The sequence below is a fragment of the Anolis sagrei genome, chromosome 5 (genome assembly GCF_037176765.1).
Source record: "Anolis sagrei isolate rAnoSag1 chromosome 5, rAnoSag1.mat, whole genome shotgun sequence".
In the NCBI taxonomy this organism is placed as follows: Eukaryota; Metazoa; Chordata; class Lepidosauria; order Squamata; family Dactyloidae; genus Anolis; species Anolis sagrei.
This window is the reverse complement of record NC_090025.1, coordinates 184,499,307-184,520,727: the sequence shown is the minus strand read 5'-3', so window position 1 is coordinate 184,520,727 and position 21,421 is coordinate 184,499,307. Positions and strand designations below refer to the sequence as shown.

General features: G+C 41.3%; 1 protein-coding gene across 3 annotated transcripts in view; it reads right to left on the bottom strand.

Annotated features, from left to right (window-relative positions):
* BCAT1 (branched chain amino acid transaminase 1) overlaps positions 1-21,421 on the bottom strand; it is an 87,100-nt gene that overhangs the window by 51,937 nt on the left and 13,742 nt on the right. The window contains exon 1 of one of the 3 annotated variants that reach the window (XM_060776588.2): positions 1,660-1,860. The exons of the other annotated variants lie outside the window; for them this stretch is intronic. Within the exon in view, the coding sequence (XP_060632571.1) occupies positions 1,660-1,662 (3 nt within the window). The 5' untranslated portion in view covers positions 1,663-1,860. Of the gene's footprint in view, positions 1-1,659; positions 1,861-21,421 lie in introns of those variants that run through there. 3 annotated transcript variants of the gene reach the window in all.

Here is a 21,421-nt window from a genome sequence, read left to right as displayed (position 1 = left end):
ATAAAAACACTGAAAAACACTGCAGAAGAGACTTAAAAGGCTAAAATAAATAAATAATACATTACAACACATGTGCAAAACCACATATATACGCAAACACACATTTATACACAATTACACACACAAAACACATATACACAGATTGGGCTACAGCAACATATGGCAGGGGGTGGTTAGGTGGTTAGTAGAATCATATAGTTAAACTTTCTGTTCAATGCAGAATCTCCAGCAGCTTGTTATCCTGCCTCTTTTTGAAGATATCCAAGAATAAGGCTCTAATACCTTGCAAGGCAATTGGTTTCATCTCCAAACTATTCTCACCATCAAGAAGAATGTTCAGTCAAAATCTACTCTCCTGTAGCTTCAAACCATTAGACCTGGTCCTGTCTTCTGGGGCAACAAAGAACAGATCTGTCTCTTTGTGGTAGCCCTTGAGATATTAAAGAGGGTAAGCATGTCACCTCCAAAAGTCTTGTCTCCATCAAACCGAACATGCCTTCAATCTCTCCTCATATGTTCTCCATACCTCTGATCATCCTTGTTGCCAATGTCTGAACTTGCTACAACCACAGAACATACCTCACTTGGTGGATCATGAGTGATGTAGGTCTGGTATAAGTTTAAAACAAGGACCTTGGGGTCTTGTAATACAATGAGAAGAAACAAAGAATAATGCACACAGTAAGAAGTGCAAATGGGCTCTTGAAGACAGGTGCTGCCACCATTTTGACAATACTCCCTCCTAGTTCTGTGGGAACCTGTAGCAGCAGGGCCATGTCTTGTCATTTAAGGAAGATGAATGATGGACAACACCTGGTTTCCATATTAATAATAATAATAATAATAATAATAATAATATTCCTTTATTTATACCCCGCTACCATCTCCCGGAGGACTCGGTGCGGCTTACAAGAGGCCGAGCCCAAATACATCAATAAAAACGACACAGCAATACAGACAATAGATAACTAATAAACAAAGCAATAAACAATAACAGTAACACCACGATGCATTAAAAACCTATGGCAGGGCCAAATGTAATAATTAAAAATTTAAAATACTGGGCATGATAAGGTGACATATAACTAGGATGGGTATTTGGAGAGAAATGGAGCGAGCAGACAATCCTAGATCATTAGTAAAGTGCGATTAGGGACATGTTGCTTAGGGTTCCTTATTCTGGGAAGGCACACTGGAACAACCACATTTTCAGGCTCCTCTTGTTTCATCTATCCCAGGTCCTTTAATAAACCAGACTTGGAAACAAGCAGGGAAATTATAGGAGCTGTTATCCAAACATGGAATTTCTCTGAGCTCTGATGACAGAGTAGAAGTCCAGATGGCGCAAATCTCCGAGAGTAGTTGTGGGGATATATATATATATATATATATATATTCTCTATCCTCACTCTAATGGTATGCAAATGATGAGGGAGCACAGCATGGTTAATTAAAACTTAGAAACAAATGAACAAAGAGATCCGATCACAATGCTCAAGACAAAAATAGTGGCAATTTTTAAAATGGCCTTCAAACAGTCGGTTTCAATACAAACATCCTTTTCAGATGGAACCAGCAGGCACATTTTGGATTCCTCAAAAAAAGAGAGAAAGAAACGAAACATAAATCCAGCTTACAAAATAGTTGAGGAGTGTTTACCATTGCTTTAGCAGCTCCGTCACCTTGAAAAGCAAAGGAAGCTATGGAGGAAGATTAATAGAAGATGATAATGACAGCCACTGGGGATTTTGTGCTAAGGAGCACACATAATAATCCACCACTGTTTTGTGGAACAGAGGAAGCAAATACGACGCTCCTCTGCTGAGTCACTGGAACCTATTTTTAACTTCAGCTGACAGGGCCTGCGTCTCAGTCATATTGACCTTTTCAAAGGGGAACCAGAGCAAAACCAAGGAATACACATAGACTGGAATCCTGTTGGTGTCCTGTGCCAGAATATCTACACTACAGCATTGGCATAGGAGGTCAAAGGAGGAGGAAATGGGTTGCAGGTGCAATAACCATGAAGGAAGTCAGGCACTGGAAAAACAGGCTACTTGGACTTGGCAGATTTTGCATGCCTTCCCTCACCCCCACTACACAACCCTGTTATTGCACAGTCTGTTTACAAGCCAGACAGAGATATGTTCCATTTTGTTTAATATTAAATGCAACCAAGCACGAGATGAGAAAAAGTAGTGTAACAGTCACATAGACAGACCATGGATGAGCACAAATTTACTTCTGCATCCAGTTCCCTAAGGGATTGAGAAACCCTTAACCACCAAAGATTGACATTTTTCCTGCCCCACTCCTCAAAAAATGGAAATGCCTTTCCCTAAAAGTCCACAATACAGCCTTTGAATAGCTATTAACATAGACAACCTTCTATATCACACCAAAAAGTGGTGTCAAGACATTATGAAAGCTTGTTTGTGTGTTGTTATTGTTGTTGTATATGGAGATATTTTGGTAGTCAATGCAGCCCTTGGAATGCCCTAGGGGCAGAATATGTCCCCTGGAATGACCAAAATTTCCCCATCCTGAGACAGACAGAAACACAAAAAAAAAAATCATAAAATTGCTGCTAGGAGATAACTGCTTACGTGCTTCAAGACATTAGTTAAATACTCAAAAGCTCCTCCATGCTTCAAGAGAGGAGGAAAGGGATAGGACTGGATCTGAAGTATCAGCGATGCTTTTAAGTAAATCTTGTTCTTTTTAAAATATTCCATTTTATGTCGCCCTTAAGAGTTCCTGCTAGTGAGATGCAGCAAGGTTACCACTCTTGCTCTCAGAAGACAACAGAGATGGACAGATAGCCAAATGGGCAAAGACCTTGCCACAAGCATCTTCTTAGGAAATGCGATCACAGAACCTGATAACATTGTCCACAATATTCACTGGCTCATACTTGAATGTGAATCGAGATATATTCCCAAACAGCAATCTACTGACACTGGATTGAACAGAGACAATGGCTTTCTGACATACTACACATATTATAACACTAGACAACACTCAGTTTCATGAGGATTGTCTTGCCTGATTTATAACATCAGTTTTCTGGTTCCTAGCTAATATCACACTGCATTTCAATAGCTCCTTTCACCATTTATATGGTTATCTACGCAACCTGACTTTAGTCTTTTCTCTTGCCTTTGTTATTCCCCAATGGTTTAAACTAAGCTTGTTGCCTCATCACCAAACCCACAAGTTTTACATTTCTATTGCCATTCACACTCCTGTGCTAGCTCATCTCTGCTTGTCATCTTATGCAAGCACTAAATCTTTAAAACCATTTTTTCTGCATAAGAATATGGTTAATCAGGCAGGGTCAACCAAGAAAGTAAGAAGCCTCAGAGAAAAACAAGGGATAGGTCATTTGCATGTTATTTGCAAATAAACATCTTGCTGGGTTGTTGTAGGTTTTTCCGGGCTATATGGCCATGTTCTGGAGGCAATTTTTCTCCTGACGTTTCACCTGCATCTATGGCAAGCATCCTCAGAGGTAGTGAGGTCTGTTGGAAGTAGGAAAAATGGGTTTATATATCTGTGGAAATGAAAATGCAGATCCAATTCTTGACTCAACCACATACCTGGCATAATATCAGTCAACTTCACGGGGCAGATATGAAAATAAAATGGGAAAGATTGTGTATACCAGAACTGAGTTCCTTGGAAGAAAGTTGAAGGAACAACAGTTTTTAAACCAGTCGCCCACAAACTGTAGTCTTCTGGTTGTAAATAACCCAGCAAACTTACTCATTTCTTCATTTTTTAAAAAAGATATGGGCTAGAATGTCACAGATCTGCTTCTCACCAGTGTGATTCCTTTTATTGACAAATTTGTAGACAACCTCTCAATTTGTTTCCACCTTTTCCTTCACCCTTCAAGTCTTGCTATAGATGAAGGACAAGATTCAACCTTGACCTCAACTTTAAGGCAATGCCTGCTATTAAATGCTGATGCCCCCTTGGCTTCAGGAGGCCTTCCTCTACCATTCTCAGTACCACTCTTCTTCAGTTTCTTGTGTTTTTCCTCTCCTCCTCTCCAGGCAAAATGGCCAAAGTTTCCTTCCGCTTTCTCTAGTATGGTCCTCTGTGTCTGGGGGCAAAATCTGGCTTTTAGAGAATGATTTTTCTTCCAGGATTGGAGAAGACCTGTGGGACCCTGCATGGGGCTGCACCATGCAGCACATATGGCCATAAAGCCACATATTGCCCATACCTGTTCCAAGCCAAATATGTGAAAATAACTTTGCCTACAGTTAACATCACAGTGTGGAGCCAAAATCAGAAGGGCCAGAAGGAATATGAACACAACACTTATTGCTGTTTATTCATTCAGTCGCTTCTGACTCTTCATGACCTCATGGACCAGCTCACGCCAGAGCTCCCTGTCGGCCGTCACCACCCCTACTCCTTCAGAGTCAAGCCAGTCACTTCAAGTATACCATCTATCTATCTTGCCGTCTATCTTTTTTCCTTCCATTTTCCCCAGCATCATTGTCTTCTCTAAGCTTCCCTGTCTTCTTTGCCTCTACTATCCTTCCCTTCAATGAGCAGTTGGGCTTTATTTCCTGAAGGATGGACTGGTTGGATCTTCTCGCAGTCCAAGGCACTCTCAGAATTTTTCTCTAACATCACAGTTCAAAAGCATCTATCTTCCTTTGCTCAGCCTTCCTTATGGTCTAGCTCTCACATTCGTAGGTTACTACGGAGAATAACATTGCTTTAACACTTCAAGGACAATAAGATCACTATATCCTTAGGAGATATGTTCCTAGTCAGACACCATTAAACTATATAGAGAATGGTTCTAGCATACCATAAAGTTGTATTAAGCATTCTAGAAATTTTCTAGGTTCTCCAATGCAATTTTTAGGAGGAGGAATACCATAGAGGACCTAGAAAATGGTTAGAAATAGAAGTTTCCCTGGGCGCAGGTAAGTGAAATTGCAGATACAAAGGCTTACTGTAATTTTTAAAAAGTGTTCATATAAGATACAAAAAAAATGGCAATAATACAGGCAACCTTGAATAATTGAGCTGATTAACATACACTGTGAACTAAAAAAGCCATTCTCCTTGTTCAAGGCACAGGAAGTAGAGTTTAATCTTTCTGTGTACTCTTTCCCAGTGATTTATTTTCCGTTGGAAACTCAGATTCATTGGTTCAAGGATAGCTGCCTTAAGATCTGAGAAAGCAGGTCCATCAAAAATAAAATAGTATTCCATTTGTTTTTGAATGTTACCATTTCTGATATCTGATTTGTATTCACTTTGCATATAGATGAGCTTGTTTATCTTAAGCAAAATGCAAGAACCATTGCTGGCCAAAGATGCAAAATGTAAATATGTCTCTGTAGGTAAGTTCCAGGATGTTGCTTAAAATTTAGTGCAAGATCAGTTTTCAAAACCAGCTCTAGCTATTCCTTCTCTGAATTTTGCATTTGGAATTGAGTACAAACTAGTTTTGCATTTTGAACCCAGTCTGCAGCAAAGGAAGTAAGCTGAGGACCAAGCAAGAGGGAGAAAGAGAAACTGGGGCATTTAAACACAGCTGATAAAGTGGGATGGTTGAGGATTAATGGGGATTGCTCCTGCAAAATGGGCCCAATTGTAGGGTCTGTATTAGATTAAAACTAACTCTAAATCTTTATTCCAGTACTGTATGGCATAAAGATGGACTTAAAAGTCTTCTTGTTTTGTCTTAATTTCTCAATGCTTGGGTCAAAGGCTTATTTTCCAGAATTAAAACAAGTCTTGTATTTATTGTCCTCAGCGATATCACATCCCAGTGTCATTTCCTTTGGAGCTGCTGAAAGTAAGCCATTTCCACTCTTGTGACCTGAGAACAGAGCCTCCAAGTGTCTCTTGTTGACCTGCTTGTCACATCTAGCATTAATTAGTTTGCTTAACAATTGCAGTGTTTGCTCGGATTACAACAAGGGCAAACACAATAACAATATAAAAGTAGTTTGCTGAATGCAGTTGACATAAAAATCTTGTTTCTCATTAGATAATTCTTTGTTTGAGTCTGGCTAACAAACAAGAACACACTTTCCCAATAACACTCAGACCATCTAATTCTACATATTCAGGAACTGGATTTTTTATCTTTTTTAGGCATATGTTTTAAAATGTTATAATCTCATCAGTAGGTTGTTGTAGGTTTTCTGGGCTGTTCTAGAACATGGCCATAAAGCGCAAAAAACCTACAACAACCCAGTGATTCCGGCCATGAAAGCCTTCGACAATACAATCTCATCAGTAGTTTAATTCTAGTTTAATGTTTTTAAATGTATCTGTTTTTAAATGTATCAATCCCAATTCTGGGGGGAAGTGAAGCAGGGGATAGTAAAGGTAACAATGTATACAACAACAGCAACATTAACTGAACAATAGAAAATACAGATTGAGTTTCTCCTAATGAAAATGCTTCCGACCAGAAATGCTCTAGATTTCAGATTTTCAACTCAACTTCAACTTATGATGACTTTAAGGCCAATCAATCATAACATTTTCTTGGTTGAATTATTTTAGAGGATGTTTGCCCTCAGCTTCCTCTGAGGCTGAGAGCAATTGAGGCTGGGCACCACAATTGAAGAGAGATATTGACAAGCTGGAATGTGTCCAGAGGAGGGCGACTAAAATGATCAAGGGTCTGGAGAACAAGCCCTTTGAGGAGCGGCTTAAGGAGCTGGGCATGTTTAGTCTGAAGAAGAGAAGGCTGAGAGGAGATATGATAGCCATGTATAAATATGTGAGAGGAAGCCACAGGGAGGAGGGAGTACGCTTGTTTTCTGCTGCCCTGGAGATTAGGACACAGAACAATGGCTTCAAACTACAAGAAAGGACATTCCATCTGAACAGGAGGAAGAACTTCCTGACTGTGAGAACCGTTCAGCAGTAGAACTCTCTGCCCCGGAGTGTGGTAGAGGCTCCTTCTTTGGAAGCTTTTAAACAGAGGCTGGATGGCCATTGGTCAGGGGTGCTTTGAATGCAATAGTCCCACTTCTTGGCAAGGGGTTGAACTGGATGGCCCATGAGGTCTCTTCCAACTCTTTGATTCTATGATTCTAATGTGACTTGTAAATGGTCACCCAATGGGTTTCCATGGATGAGCAGGGTTTCAAATCCTGGTCTGCAATCATAGGGAACATCCACATTGCAGAATTGATGTGGTTTAACACCATGTTAACTGCCATGGCTCAATGCTCTGGAATCCTGGGATGTGTAGTTTGGTGTGGCACAAGCAATCTTTCCCAGGATTTCACAGCACTGGCCAAAGGCAGTTAAATAGGTGTCAAGCTAGATTAATCCTACAGTGTGGGTACAGCTGTAGTCTCAAACCCCTAGACCACACTGGCTCCTTGGAGCCTCCTACCTGTTTGTTTTGTTTTGTTTTTGTTGTTTACTGGAGAAGGTGTGGTTTGTACTAGAGACTTTCTGGAATTTAATCTATCCCTAAGCGCTGGGCCATTTTGCTGTTTATTCTCCCTTGCTGACAGAACAAATTTGTGATGACTTGATTCCCATGGGAGTTCATGCCGGCTACCTTCAGCAGAATTGAGGTCAAATGCTCAATGAAAACAAAGGGAATCAAATCAATCATAAATAATTAGCTCTATGGGTTTTCAATGGGAATGAGCCTCCACTCGTTTCAGCTGGTTTGGACCTACTGTTTTATAGAAGCACCAGTATTTTACACTTTTGGACTGTGGTGCTGGAGGAAAATTCTGAGAGTGTCTTGGACCACAAGAAGATCAAACCAGTCCATCCTCCAGGAAATAAAGCCCGGCTGCTAACTGGAGGGAAAGGTGAAGTACTTTGGCCACATTATGAGACGACGGAAAAGCTTGGAGAAGATAATGATGCTGGGGAAAATGGAAGGAAAAAGGAAGAGGGGACAACCAAGGGCAAGATGGATGAATGTTATCCTTGACGTGACTTGCTTGACCTTGAAGGAGCTGAGAGTGGCAACAGGGAGATCAGGCGTGGGCTGGTCCATGCGGTCACAAAGAGTCAGAAGCAACTGAGTGAATAAACAGCAACAACAATATGCCATAAGTATCCTTACAAAAGGAGATAAGTTTGCATTTAAAAACTGCAAATGTGCATCAAGGGCCCCTTCCACACAGCTGTATAAAACCCACATTGAACTGAATTATATGGCAGTGGGGACTTAGATAATCCAGCTCAAAGCAGATATTGTGGATTATCTACCTTTATATTCTGGGTTATATGGCTGTGTGGAAGGGCCCAAGGACACATATGAGAAGTATTATTATAAGAGACAATCCACACTGCCAATGGACACCTCTGCCAATGGAATCCTGTAGTTTGTTGTGCTCCAAAGTTCTGTAACAAAGAATGGTGAATATCTAACCAAACTATAAATCCCAGAATTCCACAGCTCTGAGACATGGCAGTAAATTTGATGTCAAACCGCATTAATTCTACAGTGTATTATTATTATTATTATTATTATTATTATTAAACTTTATTTGTACCCCGCTAGCATCTCCTGAAGGACTTGATGCGGCTTACACAGGCCGAGGCCTCAACACACAATATAACATACAATCTAAGCAAATCAAAACAATTAAAACAAAATAAAACAAAAATGAACAACAGGCAATAAACAATACACTAAAGCACAATAAAACTGGGCCGGGCCGGAGTAATGGGTACAAGATTAAAAGTGCAGATGTGACAGGCGGTATATATGAGGCTTCTAGGGCAAGTGCGGTGTGCGGTGTGCGGTGTGCAGCAATCATTGGTTCTAATAAAGTGCTTATGGGACTTGGTATTGGAGATTTCCTATTTTGGGAAGGCACATCGGAACAGCCAGGTCTTCAAGTTCTTTCTGAAGACTGCCAATGTAGGGGCCTGTCTAAGATCTTTGGGGAGGGTGTTCTAGAGTCGGGGGGCCACCACGGAAAAGGCCCTGTCCCGTGTCCCCACCAAGCGCGCTAGCGACGCAGGTGGGATCACGAGCAGGGCCTCTCCAGATGACCGAAGTGAACGCGTGGGTTCGTAGATGGAAATGCGGTCTCGCAGGTAGGCTGGTCCCAAACCATTCAGGGCTTTGTAGGTGTAAATGGAGATGCCCCCTAAGACAAAAGCAATGTCAAGTCAGAACAGATTTGAAGGCACACAACAACAACTAAAATAGACCTTGAAAGATTGTCCATCTAGGATCTGTCTCCAATCTACAGATTTTCAAGATGAGTCATGCTTATAGTTCGTATTTACAGTATTGCTTCACATCCACTTTCAGAGCAATAAAGTTGGCATTGAATTACTGAGACAGAGAAGGAGAGCCCCTGCTTTGCATGCCAAAGATGCCAGTTTCAATCTTCAGGTATGGGTGGAATGAAGATCATAAAGCAGCAATTTGAAACAAGAACTCCAGAAGATACAATCAGGATAGAAAAACCATCTCATACCCAGATGTCTTATTCCAGCAAGAGTAAAGGCAAGATTTACATTCATTCCTGTCTTGGCCACTCCTGGAAACAAACAAATAGACTATTCCAAGATGCCGTGCCAGGAGACGTAGTTCATATACCAGCTGGTGCTGTTCCATAACCGATAATGACTCGCCAAATGGTTCATTGGATTGCTTTAGGAAGGGTGGCCATAAACCAAAATGATTGACTGGATTTATTTCAGCAATAATCCAACAGGAAGTTTGAAAGGTAGTGGCTCCAAATCCTGCTTTGGTCCTGACTCATGATTATGCCTCTCTGATAGCAGAATAAATATGTATCTTTAAGTAGAGATAGGCTTATTTTACTTATTATATATGTAGATCAGCTTTCCTATATGTCAGGACATGGCAAATTGTGACTCATGGACTACTACCCACATGTCTCCAGGATCCCTCCAGTTCTCAGAACTGTGAACAAAACTAACTTTTGCTTTCAAAATGGTAAATCACCCCCCAGAAAGTTCATTTAAATCATTTATCTCCTCTGCCCTGCACATCTTTTTTTTTTAAATTGCAAACCAGAAATAACAGTCCAATACAACTTTGGTCCTCATCCCCATTTCTGTCTTCATAACAACACAGAGAAGTAGTCTAGCCTAAGAGATAGTTGCTGGGCTTGGATTAATTGCCTAGTAAGCTTCATGATCAAACACAGAACTGAATGCCTTGAATCCCAAATTTATAGAAAAGATGGGATATAAATAGTGTTAAGATGGCTAGCAACATGCCATCTCATGGAAGTAGGATAGAAGCTGCACCTACAAAGTAATCATTCTAAGCTTTTTTATAGTTGTTGCTTTGTGCTTTCAAATTATTTTCAATTTATGGAGACCCTAAAGTGCCGAGCCAAATTCAAGGTGCTGGTTATAACCTATAAAGCCCTAAATGGTTTTGGCCCTGCCTATCTTCGTGATCGCATCTCCTTCTATGAACCAGTGTGAACATCTAAAATCTTCCAGGGAGACCCTTCTCTCACTCCCACCACCATCACAAGTACGGTTGGTGGGGATGAGATAGAGGGCCTCCTTGGTGGTGGCACCCCCACCTCTGGAATGCCCTTCCAAGGGAAATAAGACTGGCCCCATCCCTCTCCTCTTTCATAAGAGCTTGAAAACATGGTGGTTTCACCGAGAGCACAACTAGTGCCAGCTCAGCCCCTGGAAACTTATTAGAATCTGGCCTCAAACCCTCATTTTCTATTCCGGACAGTCCCGCAATAGGCCCTGGAATTGAGCAGCCACAGACCCCACTATTACTATGGTTGTGACAGGTAATTACACCTTACCAATTCCCCCATGTCTTGATCTGGCCCTTTTAATTTACCTATTTGTGTTGTTTTGATAATTCTATGATTATGCTTTGCATACTCTTGTATATTGATGTTTTGTTATTTGGAAACCACCCTGAGTCCCCTAGGAGTTTTATTATTATTATTATTATTATTATTATTATTATTATTATTATTATTATTGAGAACCTATCAGGTGGTTTTCCGTGGCTGAGAGGAAAATCAAATCCAACTATCAAATCACAACATCATTCTGGCTCTCATTCTAAGCACTATTCTTATTCAATTCATTGGTGAATCTGTTAACATCAGCCTACTTTCACATTCTCTGTTAGACTGGCCTAAGCCATGCAACTGCCCAAGTCAAAGCATTATATACTACAGTTCACATACAAGCCAAGCTGCATGGTATCCAAGGTTACACAAAGACTTGTGAACAAAAATAATCAGGCAAGCATCTCTCTCGGTTTCTGGTAGTAAAACCACAACAGCGAAAAAGGAAATAACAACTTGTTACCCCCTCATGAGACAACTACACAGAAATCAAGATCTAACTCAAAGAGAGAGCAGGCATGGAAATTGGGGGAGGAATATCAATAATTTAACATATGACAATGACTTCTTCTTCTTCTTCTTCTTCTTATTATTATTATTATTATTATTATTATTATTAGAAACATAACAAGACTAGTACCCAGCAAACAAGATCACATTGCTGGCTTTTGTATTAGAGCACACGTCAGATGCTTCCCAAGTGTCTATGACTGTGTGATATATTGGTGAGTAATGTGTGCAGATCCGAGTAGAGTGGCCTTTTGCAGCTGACAGATGGTAATTTTGTCAGGGCCGATTATGTTTAAGTGCAGGCCAAGGTCTTTAGGCACTGCACCCAGTGTGCCAACCACCACTGGGACCACCATTATTATTATTATTATTATTATTATTATTATTATTATTATTATTTCTTACCCACCTCTCCTCGTGGCTTGAAGTGGGTTATAGAATAGCTAAAACACATAATCATCATAAACATTATATAAAAATACATATTTAAACTTATTTCTACAAATACAGATATTAAAATACACAGATCAAAGATTAAAATATAGGAAACACAAGATGTGAGCAGAAAATTCAATATTAAAACTGACTGGGTAGGCCTGCCAGAAGGTATAGGTCTTTAGATGGGTTTGAAATTCCAACAGCTCATTTGGCTGTTGGAGCTCTTCTGGCAGGTCGTTCTATAGTCTTGGGGTGGCTGATTGGAGTCGGTGTCTCTCAGAGAACCTATGTGTTCAGGGCAGACTGTATGAGAGAAGGTGATCCTGTAGGTAACCTGGGCCCAAACCATGTAGGGCTTTAATAGCTAAAGCAGACACTTTGTACTTTGTCTGGAAACTACTTGGCAGCCAGTGGTGTGACTTCAGTATTGGTGTAATATATTTGTTTCTGGATACTCCTGTAACCAATCTGCCTGACATATTTTGGAACAACTAGAGTTTCCAAACTTGGTACGAAGGTAGACAAATGAAAAATTACATTGCAGAAGTCCAACTTTGAGATTACCAGTGCATGTACTACCATCTTTAGGATCTTGGATTCTAGGAAGGAGAGCAGCTGGCGAATCAGCCAAAGCTGGTAGTAAGCGTTCGTGACCGTAAAATCTACCTCGGCTGACATTTGGAGAAACAGATCCGGGAGCACTCCCAAGCTGTGTACAGTCTTTCAAGAGAGTATAACCCCATCCAGAACTGATTCACACACCTCCATCTCTAGGTTAGGACCCTGAATGGCCTCTCATGAGGCTAGAATGGTCCTTTGTGGGATGCCACATAATAGCTCCTGTCTGTGAGGTACAACCAGAACCACTGCAACACAGTGCCTCAGATTCTCAACCTCAGCCCTGCACCCCACGCCCCGCGTTCCAGAAGCATACCATGGTCAATGGTATTGAAAGCCACTGAGATTCCTAGAAGCACCAACAGGGAAACAAACTCCTTGTCTGTATTGAGACTGAGATTATCCACAAAGGCGACTGTAGCAGTCTTAATTTCGTATTCTGCTCTGGAGCCAGTTTGAAATGGATCGAGGAAGTGCATGTTATCCAAGACTGCCTGGAGAAACCATCAGGAACTTGGAACAACAACTGGTAGAACTTAAGAAAGAAAATGTAAAAGATAGTGTTCCAACTGAATATTAAGAAGACAAAAATAAGTACTGCTAATGATTTACATAACTTTAAAGTAGGTGATGAAGACACTGAAAGAGTTAAGATTTCTATATCTTAGCTCAGAAATGGAAAAATCGAGGAGGGGGGGGGGAATTGAGGCTTAGAAAGGCAGTCATGAAGGAACAGGAAATTCAAGTATAAAGAAAAAAACTAAAATCTAAACCACCCAGGACATAGTGTTCCTGATTTCTGTGTATGAGTGTGGAATCTAGAAAGCAAAAAAAAAAAAAAAGCTAACAGAAAGAGAATGAACTCATTTGAAATGTGATGGCGGAGAAGAGCTCTTCTATACAATGAACTGCTAAAAGGACTAATGTATCTTAAAGCAAATCAAAGCCTGAATTCTCACTAGAAGTGATCTAAACTGAGGATGCCGCACTTTGGGTTTATCATGAGATTTGCCACTTAGTAAATGTTCTCAATTTGTGAGAACATTTACTTTGTTGTTCTTTGTTAAGGAAACAATGTGTTAACAGTTAAAATTGTAACTGTTGCTGTAGTTCAGGACAGAAAGGAAAACAAGTGAGTGATCTAAAGGTGTATCTACTGCCAAGTTGAACAGACTAAGAGGAAACAAGTTGGTGCGAAAAGGCCAGAAAAAACCAGATTAGCTTGAATGTCTTCTGGACAACAAAGAAGTTATTACATCCAGGTTGCCCAACCGGCAACCTCAGGCCAAGGCAAATAGCTGCAGAGAAAAAAGGAGAGAAAATAAGGCTCCTATACTTTCTAGTAGATAATGAACCATTCAACTGTTGCAGTTGTTTCTTCCAGAAGAGTATCACTGGCAAAGAGCCTTGTCATTCTCCTGGCTGCCCTTTCTATGGCTGGTTTTCTATGGAACTAAATAGGTAGCCCCAATGGCCTTGTTTGGATGTAGCCCTAAATGTAGCAATCCAGATAAGCAATACTCAGGGTGGATCTAGACAGCCCCTTTATTGTGGAAACTTCTGCAAAAAAGGTGAAGCTGTCCAGATGACATTATGGACAATCCCGAATTAATTTGCCACAAACCAGGAAAACCCTTGGAAGGTGCGGGATAAACCCAGTACTTTAGGAGTCTGGACTGTAGTCCAGACACAGTTTTCTGGACTTATTTTTTTTCAGAAAACTGCGGGAACCCCAACCCTTTCCCCTAAAGCCCCCACACCCCTTTAAAAAGTAATAAAAACTTACCCGGCCACAATTCCGGTCTTGCTGGAGCTCTCCCAGCACATTGGGGGGGGGGGGGGAATCACTGGCGCATCACTACTACATGCCAGGAGAGCTCCAGCAAGACTGGAATGGAGGCCGAGTAAGTTTTCATTACTTTTTAAAGGGGGTTGGGGGCTTTTGGGGTGGGGGTTATGGTATTCCAGTGTTGCACTGGGGACTCCCACTACAACATGTGGACACCCACGCTTTCTGGGGTATGTGTGAACACACACACACACACACCCTCCCCCGCAGGAACATCCACATTTTTCAAACATGGATGGTCCTTGGATAAAGGCTGTCTGGAAGCACCCTCAACCTATTCTAGTTCAATTCACAATCTATAATAGAAATTAGCTTTCTTAGTGTTGACTGGGGGCTCACAAGACATTTGGGTGTTTGGCTTTCAGTCTGAATGTCAGGTTCAACATTGTGGATAGGTCCTTTAAATCTCAGGCTAAAACCCAGAGCGGACCCAGCACCTCACCCACATGAAAGCCACCAGCTGCTACTATGTCCTTATTTTCTCAAATGAGTCTCAGCATAATTGCATCCCAAGGAAAAGATGCTCCACTGATTGGGTAGTCGACATTTCAAGAGACTAAATACATTAAATACAGCTGCCTGTTTAGTCAGCCAACAGTGGAGGCCTTGGACTGGTCCATTAGAGGAAGCAAATGCATATTTCCACTGCCCAAATCATAGTGTTGGAAGAGATCCCAAAGACGATCCAGTCCAAACCCCTGCCATACAGGAAATAAACAATCAAAGCACTTGCAAAAGATGGCTATCCAGTCTCTGCTTAAAAGGAGAGAAGGAGACTCCACCACATTCAGAGACAGCATATCCATTGTGGAAAGAACTGACAGTGGTGCTCTACAATTGGAAGCTATTACCAGTCTGTCTTTTTCACATCAATGACACCTAATGTGTTCCAGTTAGTGTGCCCATCCACACTACACAATTATATTGCTATTATTCCACTAACTGCTATGGAATCCAGGTATCAGCAGTTTGAAGCTAGTGAGGTGTAATGGTTTGAGAGGTGGACTACATACAGTTCTGGAACTCAGGGTTTGATTCCCTTTGTACACACTATCAGCCCAAGAAAATCCTCTGATAGAGTCACCTTAGCGGTGCCATAAGTCTGAGATGACTTGAAAGCACAAAATAACTACAATTTAGAGTCTTCAGCCCAAGTACTCCCGTGTCTCACCAAACTGCAAACTCCATAAGAAAGAACAATAGCAGTTACAGTGGCATAATAGTGCTATAATTATGTAGTATGAGTAGACCCAATCTCTCATCTAGAAATTTTCCAGAATGGCTTTAATTCAACAAGACTGCTTTATAATGTGGCTTTCAGAAATCATGTCCACTTTGGTGCTGTTCTGCATAGTATAGCTGCCATATATGGCAAGAATGCATAGCAGGTCATTCATGGTGCTAAAATGACAAGTTTGAACGGGCTAATTCTCTTTGGAGGAAAGGGCAGCTGCTGCAATCCAGAGTTGGAATACATTTTAGAACTGACAATAACAGCTGCATTTTTTCAAGATAAAAATAGCCAGTTTAAACACAGTTTTTTTAAAAAAAAATGCATGAACAGCTTCACTACATGCTTGTGGGTGAAATTTAAATTCTGCCTTTCCTCAAATGATATCAAAATGGTACATTTCCATTTATTCATATGTTGTTGTTTATTCATTCAGTCGCTTCCAACTCTTTGTGACCTCATGGACCAGGCCATGCCATAGCTCCCTGTCGGCCATGGCCACCCCCAGCTCCTTCAAAGTCAAGCCACTCACTTCAAGGATACCACCCATCCATCTTGCTCTTGTATTATTCGTATAATTACCATCATCATCGTCGTTGTTTGAATATCCCTTATTCCAAAATATTGGTCAGAAATGCTTTGGATTTCTGATCTTTTTGGATTTTGTAATAACCATATTTGGATATATGTACATAATGAAATGCCTTGGTGACAGACTCACTTCATTTTTTAAAAAATGTTTCTTATATACCTGAAGGTAGTCTTATACAATTTTGTTGATAATTTTGTGTAGGAAAGATTGTGTACACCAAACTGTCAGCAAGCAAATGTGGCCTTTTCTTGGTCACCCATGTCAACGATGGGCTATAAACAGAGGTCATATGTTGAGAGTACTTTGATAGGTAGAATTGGGTTGGATTGGATGGCCCTCAGCGTTATTTACTTTTATGAAAGAGTCTGAGGACCTCATCATATGGAAGTTTTCCTCCATTTCTACACACTTCAAAGACAGACTCCCATAAAGCCCATCAAACAATGCAGGACTGCTTACTGTGGTTCACGTGGGACTCCATCTCCACAACATGTAGAAATGGAAGAATTTCAAAGATGGGCAGAAATCTACTCCACTTTTTTCCCTGTACACAGAAAAACTTAAAATGGGTATATTTCCTTATGATGGGAAGTGGTGGATTTGTCTGATTACTTCATGATGTTTCAGTGTGAGTGGTCTGCAAATGCTCCTTCTGTTTTCATTAGTGGTTTAAAGATTGTGTGGAACCCATTGAAAGAAGTGTTTTAAACGTGTAGGGGTTTAAGGGGAGCAATCCCTTGGAAAGTGGTGGTTCAAAAAGAAATGGATGCCTGTCTCCTTTAGCGTAGGGATTGAAAGGGAAAGATCCCACGGAAAGTGATGTTTCGGAAAGGATGCCTGTTTGAAAAAGTATGCTGGTATCCATGAAATAGTTGAGCTAGAAAGGGGAAGGAGGAAATCCTGTGTGATGGGAGTGAGTAAATTCTCTGTCCTCTTTAAAGACAGGTCCCCATCAAATGCCACACAAAAAAGATTATTCCACCCACTCCCCTCTGCCCCTTGTGTGATGATGTCCTCAGTTAGGTAACAGAAAAATAGAGAAGATGAAGGTTTGGCGTACTGACTCTGCAGTCCTGTTTAGACAACTCTGGGGGAACCCAGTCCGCATTTCCATGGAAAATCAAGGCACATGTTGACCTCAACACATGTGGCATGGTGTGGGCATTCTTTGACTTTCCAGACATCTCTGGTTAGAAATATTCTAGCAGAAGAACCTTGATTGAGAATGGGGTGGGACCTAAGGCCCCTCTGATTTTGTGTTTTGCCAACAGCTACACCCAAAAGGACAAAAAAAAAAGCAAGTGTGGGAACTGTAGTCCAAAACCCCTTAAACCTCTAGTGTTTCTTCACTGTGAACATAAGATCATGGTGTGGAAGTATAGTACAATTCCTGTAGCACGTTGAATTTCTTGCCCAGATTCACCTGATATACATCAAACATAGAATTTCTGTGTTCAAGTCATTCCTTCATATTTGTAGATTTAATTTTTTTTCTGGATTTGATTACTCATAGATTTAATGAAAATGTTCTCTCTAGAAAACCAGAGGTCCTCCAGTTCAACTTCCTCTGGAAGCTGACTATAAAGATTCTTAGAAAACACCTCTCTAGGAAGTTCTAGGGCAGTGGTTCTCAAACTTCCTAATGCCATGACCCCTTAATCCAGTTCCTCATGTTGTAGTGACCCCCCAACTATAAAATTATTTTCGTTGCTACTTCTTAACTGTAATTTTGCTACTGTTATGAATCGTAAAATAAGTATCTGATATGCAGGATGTATTTTCATTCACTAGACCAAATTTGGCACAAATACCCGACACATCCAAATTTGAATACTGGTGGGGTTGGGGGGGGGGGATTTTTTGTCATTTGAGAGTTGTAGTTGCTTGGATTTATAGTTAACCTACAATCAAAGAGCATTCTGAACTCCGCCAATGATGGAATCAAACCAAACTTGGCACACAGAACTCCCATGACCAACAGAAAATACTGGAAGGATTTGGTGGGCATTGACCTTCAGTTTTGGAGTTGTAGTTCACCTACATCCAGAGAGCACTGTGGCCTCAAACAATGATGGATCTGGACCAAACTTGGCACGAATACTCAATATGCCCAAATCTGAACACTGGTGGAGTTTGGGGAAAATAGAGCTTGACATTTGGGAGTTGTAGTTGCTGGGATTTATAGTTCACCTACAATCACAGCAGGAGGCGGGCTTTTGATGGGAGGATTTGCTGTCTGTTTCCAAAAAGAGAGAGAAGGGCAGGCGGAGAGATCTTCAGCTTTTTCTGCCAAAGGGGTTCCTAAGACCATCAAAAATATGTGTTTTCTGATGGTCTTTGGCGATCCATCTGAAACCCCCCCCCCCCACAACCCCCCCACCCCACCCCACCCCACCCCACCCCAGAGCTCCCAATCCCCAGGTTAAGGAACACTGCCCTAGGGTCTTCCTATGGGATTCTAAAGTTAGCCTCAGTTGAAGTTGACCATACAGATGTGCTGGAAGACCTAGACATTACTAGAAAGGTTTTCTCTTAGGTAAAAAAAAAAATAGTAATTTTTAATTCACTTTTTTTCACTTTCACATAGGTCCTGTGCCTTTAACCCCAATGAATGTGGAGGGCTGACTATATATATATATATTTAAAATGAAGAGTTTCATAAGAATCAAGAAAGTCTCAAGCTCTGTAACCAAGGCAACTGCCTCCTGCTCCGTGACAAACCACTGATCTGGCATTTAAATTCGGAGTGTGAACAGCCAGCATCAAAGGGAGGCAAAGTGATGCCACCCAGAAATCCGAAAATGCGAAGCTGCACATCAAATGCGTTGTGCCAGGGTTGATTTATCAGGTGATGCAAACTAGTGAAACCCTTTGATTATCTTAAAAGACCATTTCCCCTGGATTTCGTAGTGGAGAAAGCACTGCTCTTTTAGATAAGCAAAGCCAACACATTTTCTCTCCTGGTAGCATATGGCAATATTTGCCGAAGCCCTTCTAACAGATTTAAGTTAATTTAATCCCTAATATAATAATGGTTTGTTTAAAGAGGAGAGGCACTCTTCCCTTTAAACTCGGCAACTGCGTTTCTTAATGGATACTTCAAAAGAAACGCAATTAATTCCAAGGAAACTGGGAAGATCTATGACAGTTGTGAGTTGGAGGCACTGGGAGAGTAGAAAGGAGATAAAAACCCATTCCAGATAAGGTAATTCCTATCTCTTCCAAGCCTGCTCTCTCTCTCTTACTACAGCCACTGACTGTAGTTTGATGGCTGCAGTTACACTGAAAGGATGTTTGGAACCTGTTTTGTTAGCAGCTCTGGATGAGAGAGATAATGGTTTTGCATTCGTATAGCAGTTTTTTTGAGGACTCAAAACCCTTTCACATGCATTATTAGCTCTGGTAATCCTTAAAACTGCCTACTAAAGTAGCTGTAAAGGAGGGGCTATATGGAGGGGAATGGTCCTATATCTCTGACCCAAGAATGAATGGGAAATACACCAGGAGACCTACAAAGTGCTAAATATTCAAAACTTTCTCCTAAGGAAATTCAAGTTGCTGCCTCTCTGAGGCTCCTTCCACACAACTATATACAATCCATATTGAACCGGATTATATGTCAGTGGGGAATCAGATAACCCAGTTCAAACACATATTGTGGAATATCTACCTTGATATTCTGGACTATATAGCTATATGGAAAGGTTCTTTGGTGGCACAACAGATTAAACCGCTGAACTGCTAAACTTGCTGACCGAAAGGTTGGTGGTTTGAATCTGAGAAGCAGGATGAACTCCTGCTGTTAGCTCAGCTTCTGCCAACCTAGCAGTTCGAAAACATGCGAATGTGAGTAGATCAATAAGTATCGCCTTGGTGCAAAGATAACGGCGCTCCATGCAGTCATGCTGGCCACATGAGCTTGGAGGTGTCTACGGACAATGCTGGCTCTTCGGCTTACAAATGGAGATGAGCATCACCCCCCAGAGTCGTACACGACTAGACTTAATGTCAGGGGAAACCTTTACCTTTACTATGGCTGTGTGGAAGGGCCCTGAGTCCATCTACACTGTAGATTTAATACAGTTTGGCACCCCTGTAACTGCCATAGAATCAGTGCTATAGAATCAGATAACCCAGTTCAAAGCACATATTGTAGATTATCTGTGTTGCTATTCTAGGTTATATGGCTGTGTTGAAAGGCCCTCTGGTACCGCAGTGGATTAAACTGCTGAGTTGCTGAACTTGCTGACTGAAAGGTTATCGATTTGAATCTGGGAGAATGATGAGCTCCTGCTGTTAGGCCCAGCTTCTGGCAACCTAGTAGTGCGAAAACATGCAAATGTGAGTAGAGCGATAGGTACTGCCTTGGTGTGAAGGTATCAGCGCTCCATGCAGTCATAGAATCATAGAATCAAAGAGTTGGAAGAGACCTCATGGGCCATCCAGTCCAACCCCCTGCCAAGAAGCAGGAATATTGCATTCAAATCACCCCTGACAGATGGCCATCCAGCCTCAGTCATGCTGGCCACATGAGCTTGGGGGTGTCTATGGACAATGCCGGCTCTTCGGCTTAGAAATGGAGAGGAGCACTTCCCCACCAGAGTTGGACACGACTAGACTTAATGTCAGGGGAAATCTTTACCTTTACTATGGTTGTGTGGAAGGACCCTGAGTCCATCTACACTGCAGATTTAATACAGTTTGGCATCACTGTAATGGTCATAGAGTCAATGCTATAGAATCATGGCAACAGCAAGGCACATACACATTACTCATGTTTTATCTTTCCTTGTGGAGCCCCCGGTGGAGCCCCTTGTGCCGGCAAGAATGAAGACCAACAGGTCAGAGGTTCAAATCCGGGAGAGAGCGGATGAGCTCCCTCTGTCAGCTCCAGCTCCCCATGCAGGGTCATGAGAGAAGCCTCCCACAAGGATAGTAAAACATCAAAACATCCAGGCATCCCCTGGCCAATGTCCTTGCAGACAGCCAATTCTCTCACCCCAAAAGCAACTTGGGAGTTTCTCAAATCACTCCTGACACACACCAACACACAATTTGTTTAATGGGAAACATTTTCCAATAAAGTGTCTATGGTTTCTCTTTGTCCCTGAAAGAATGTGAGAAGAATCCAGCTGGATCTGTCCAAGAGATCAGACTAAAGTACATCTAGTTCAGCACTGCTCCAGCAGAAATAAATCAACTGCAATAGATCTCTCTAGCAAAGAAAAGCATGTCTACACTGTACCATTAATGCAGCTTTAACTGCAATGGCTCAATGCTATGGAATAATAAGAATTGTAGTTTTACAAGGTCCTTTGCCTTCTTTGCCAAAATTCACT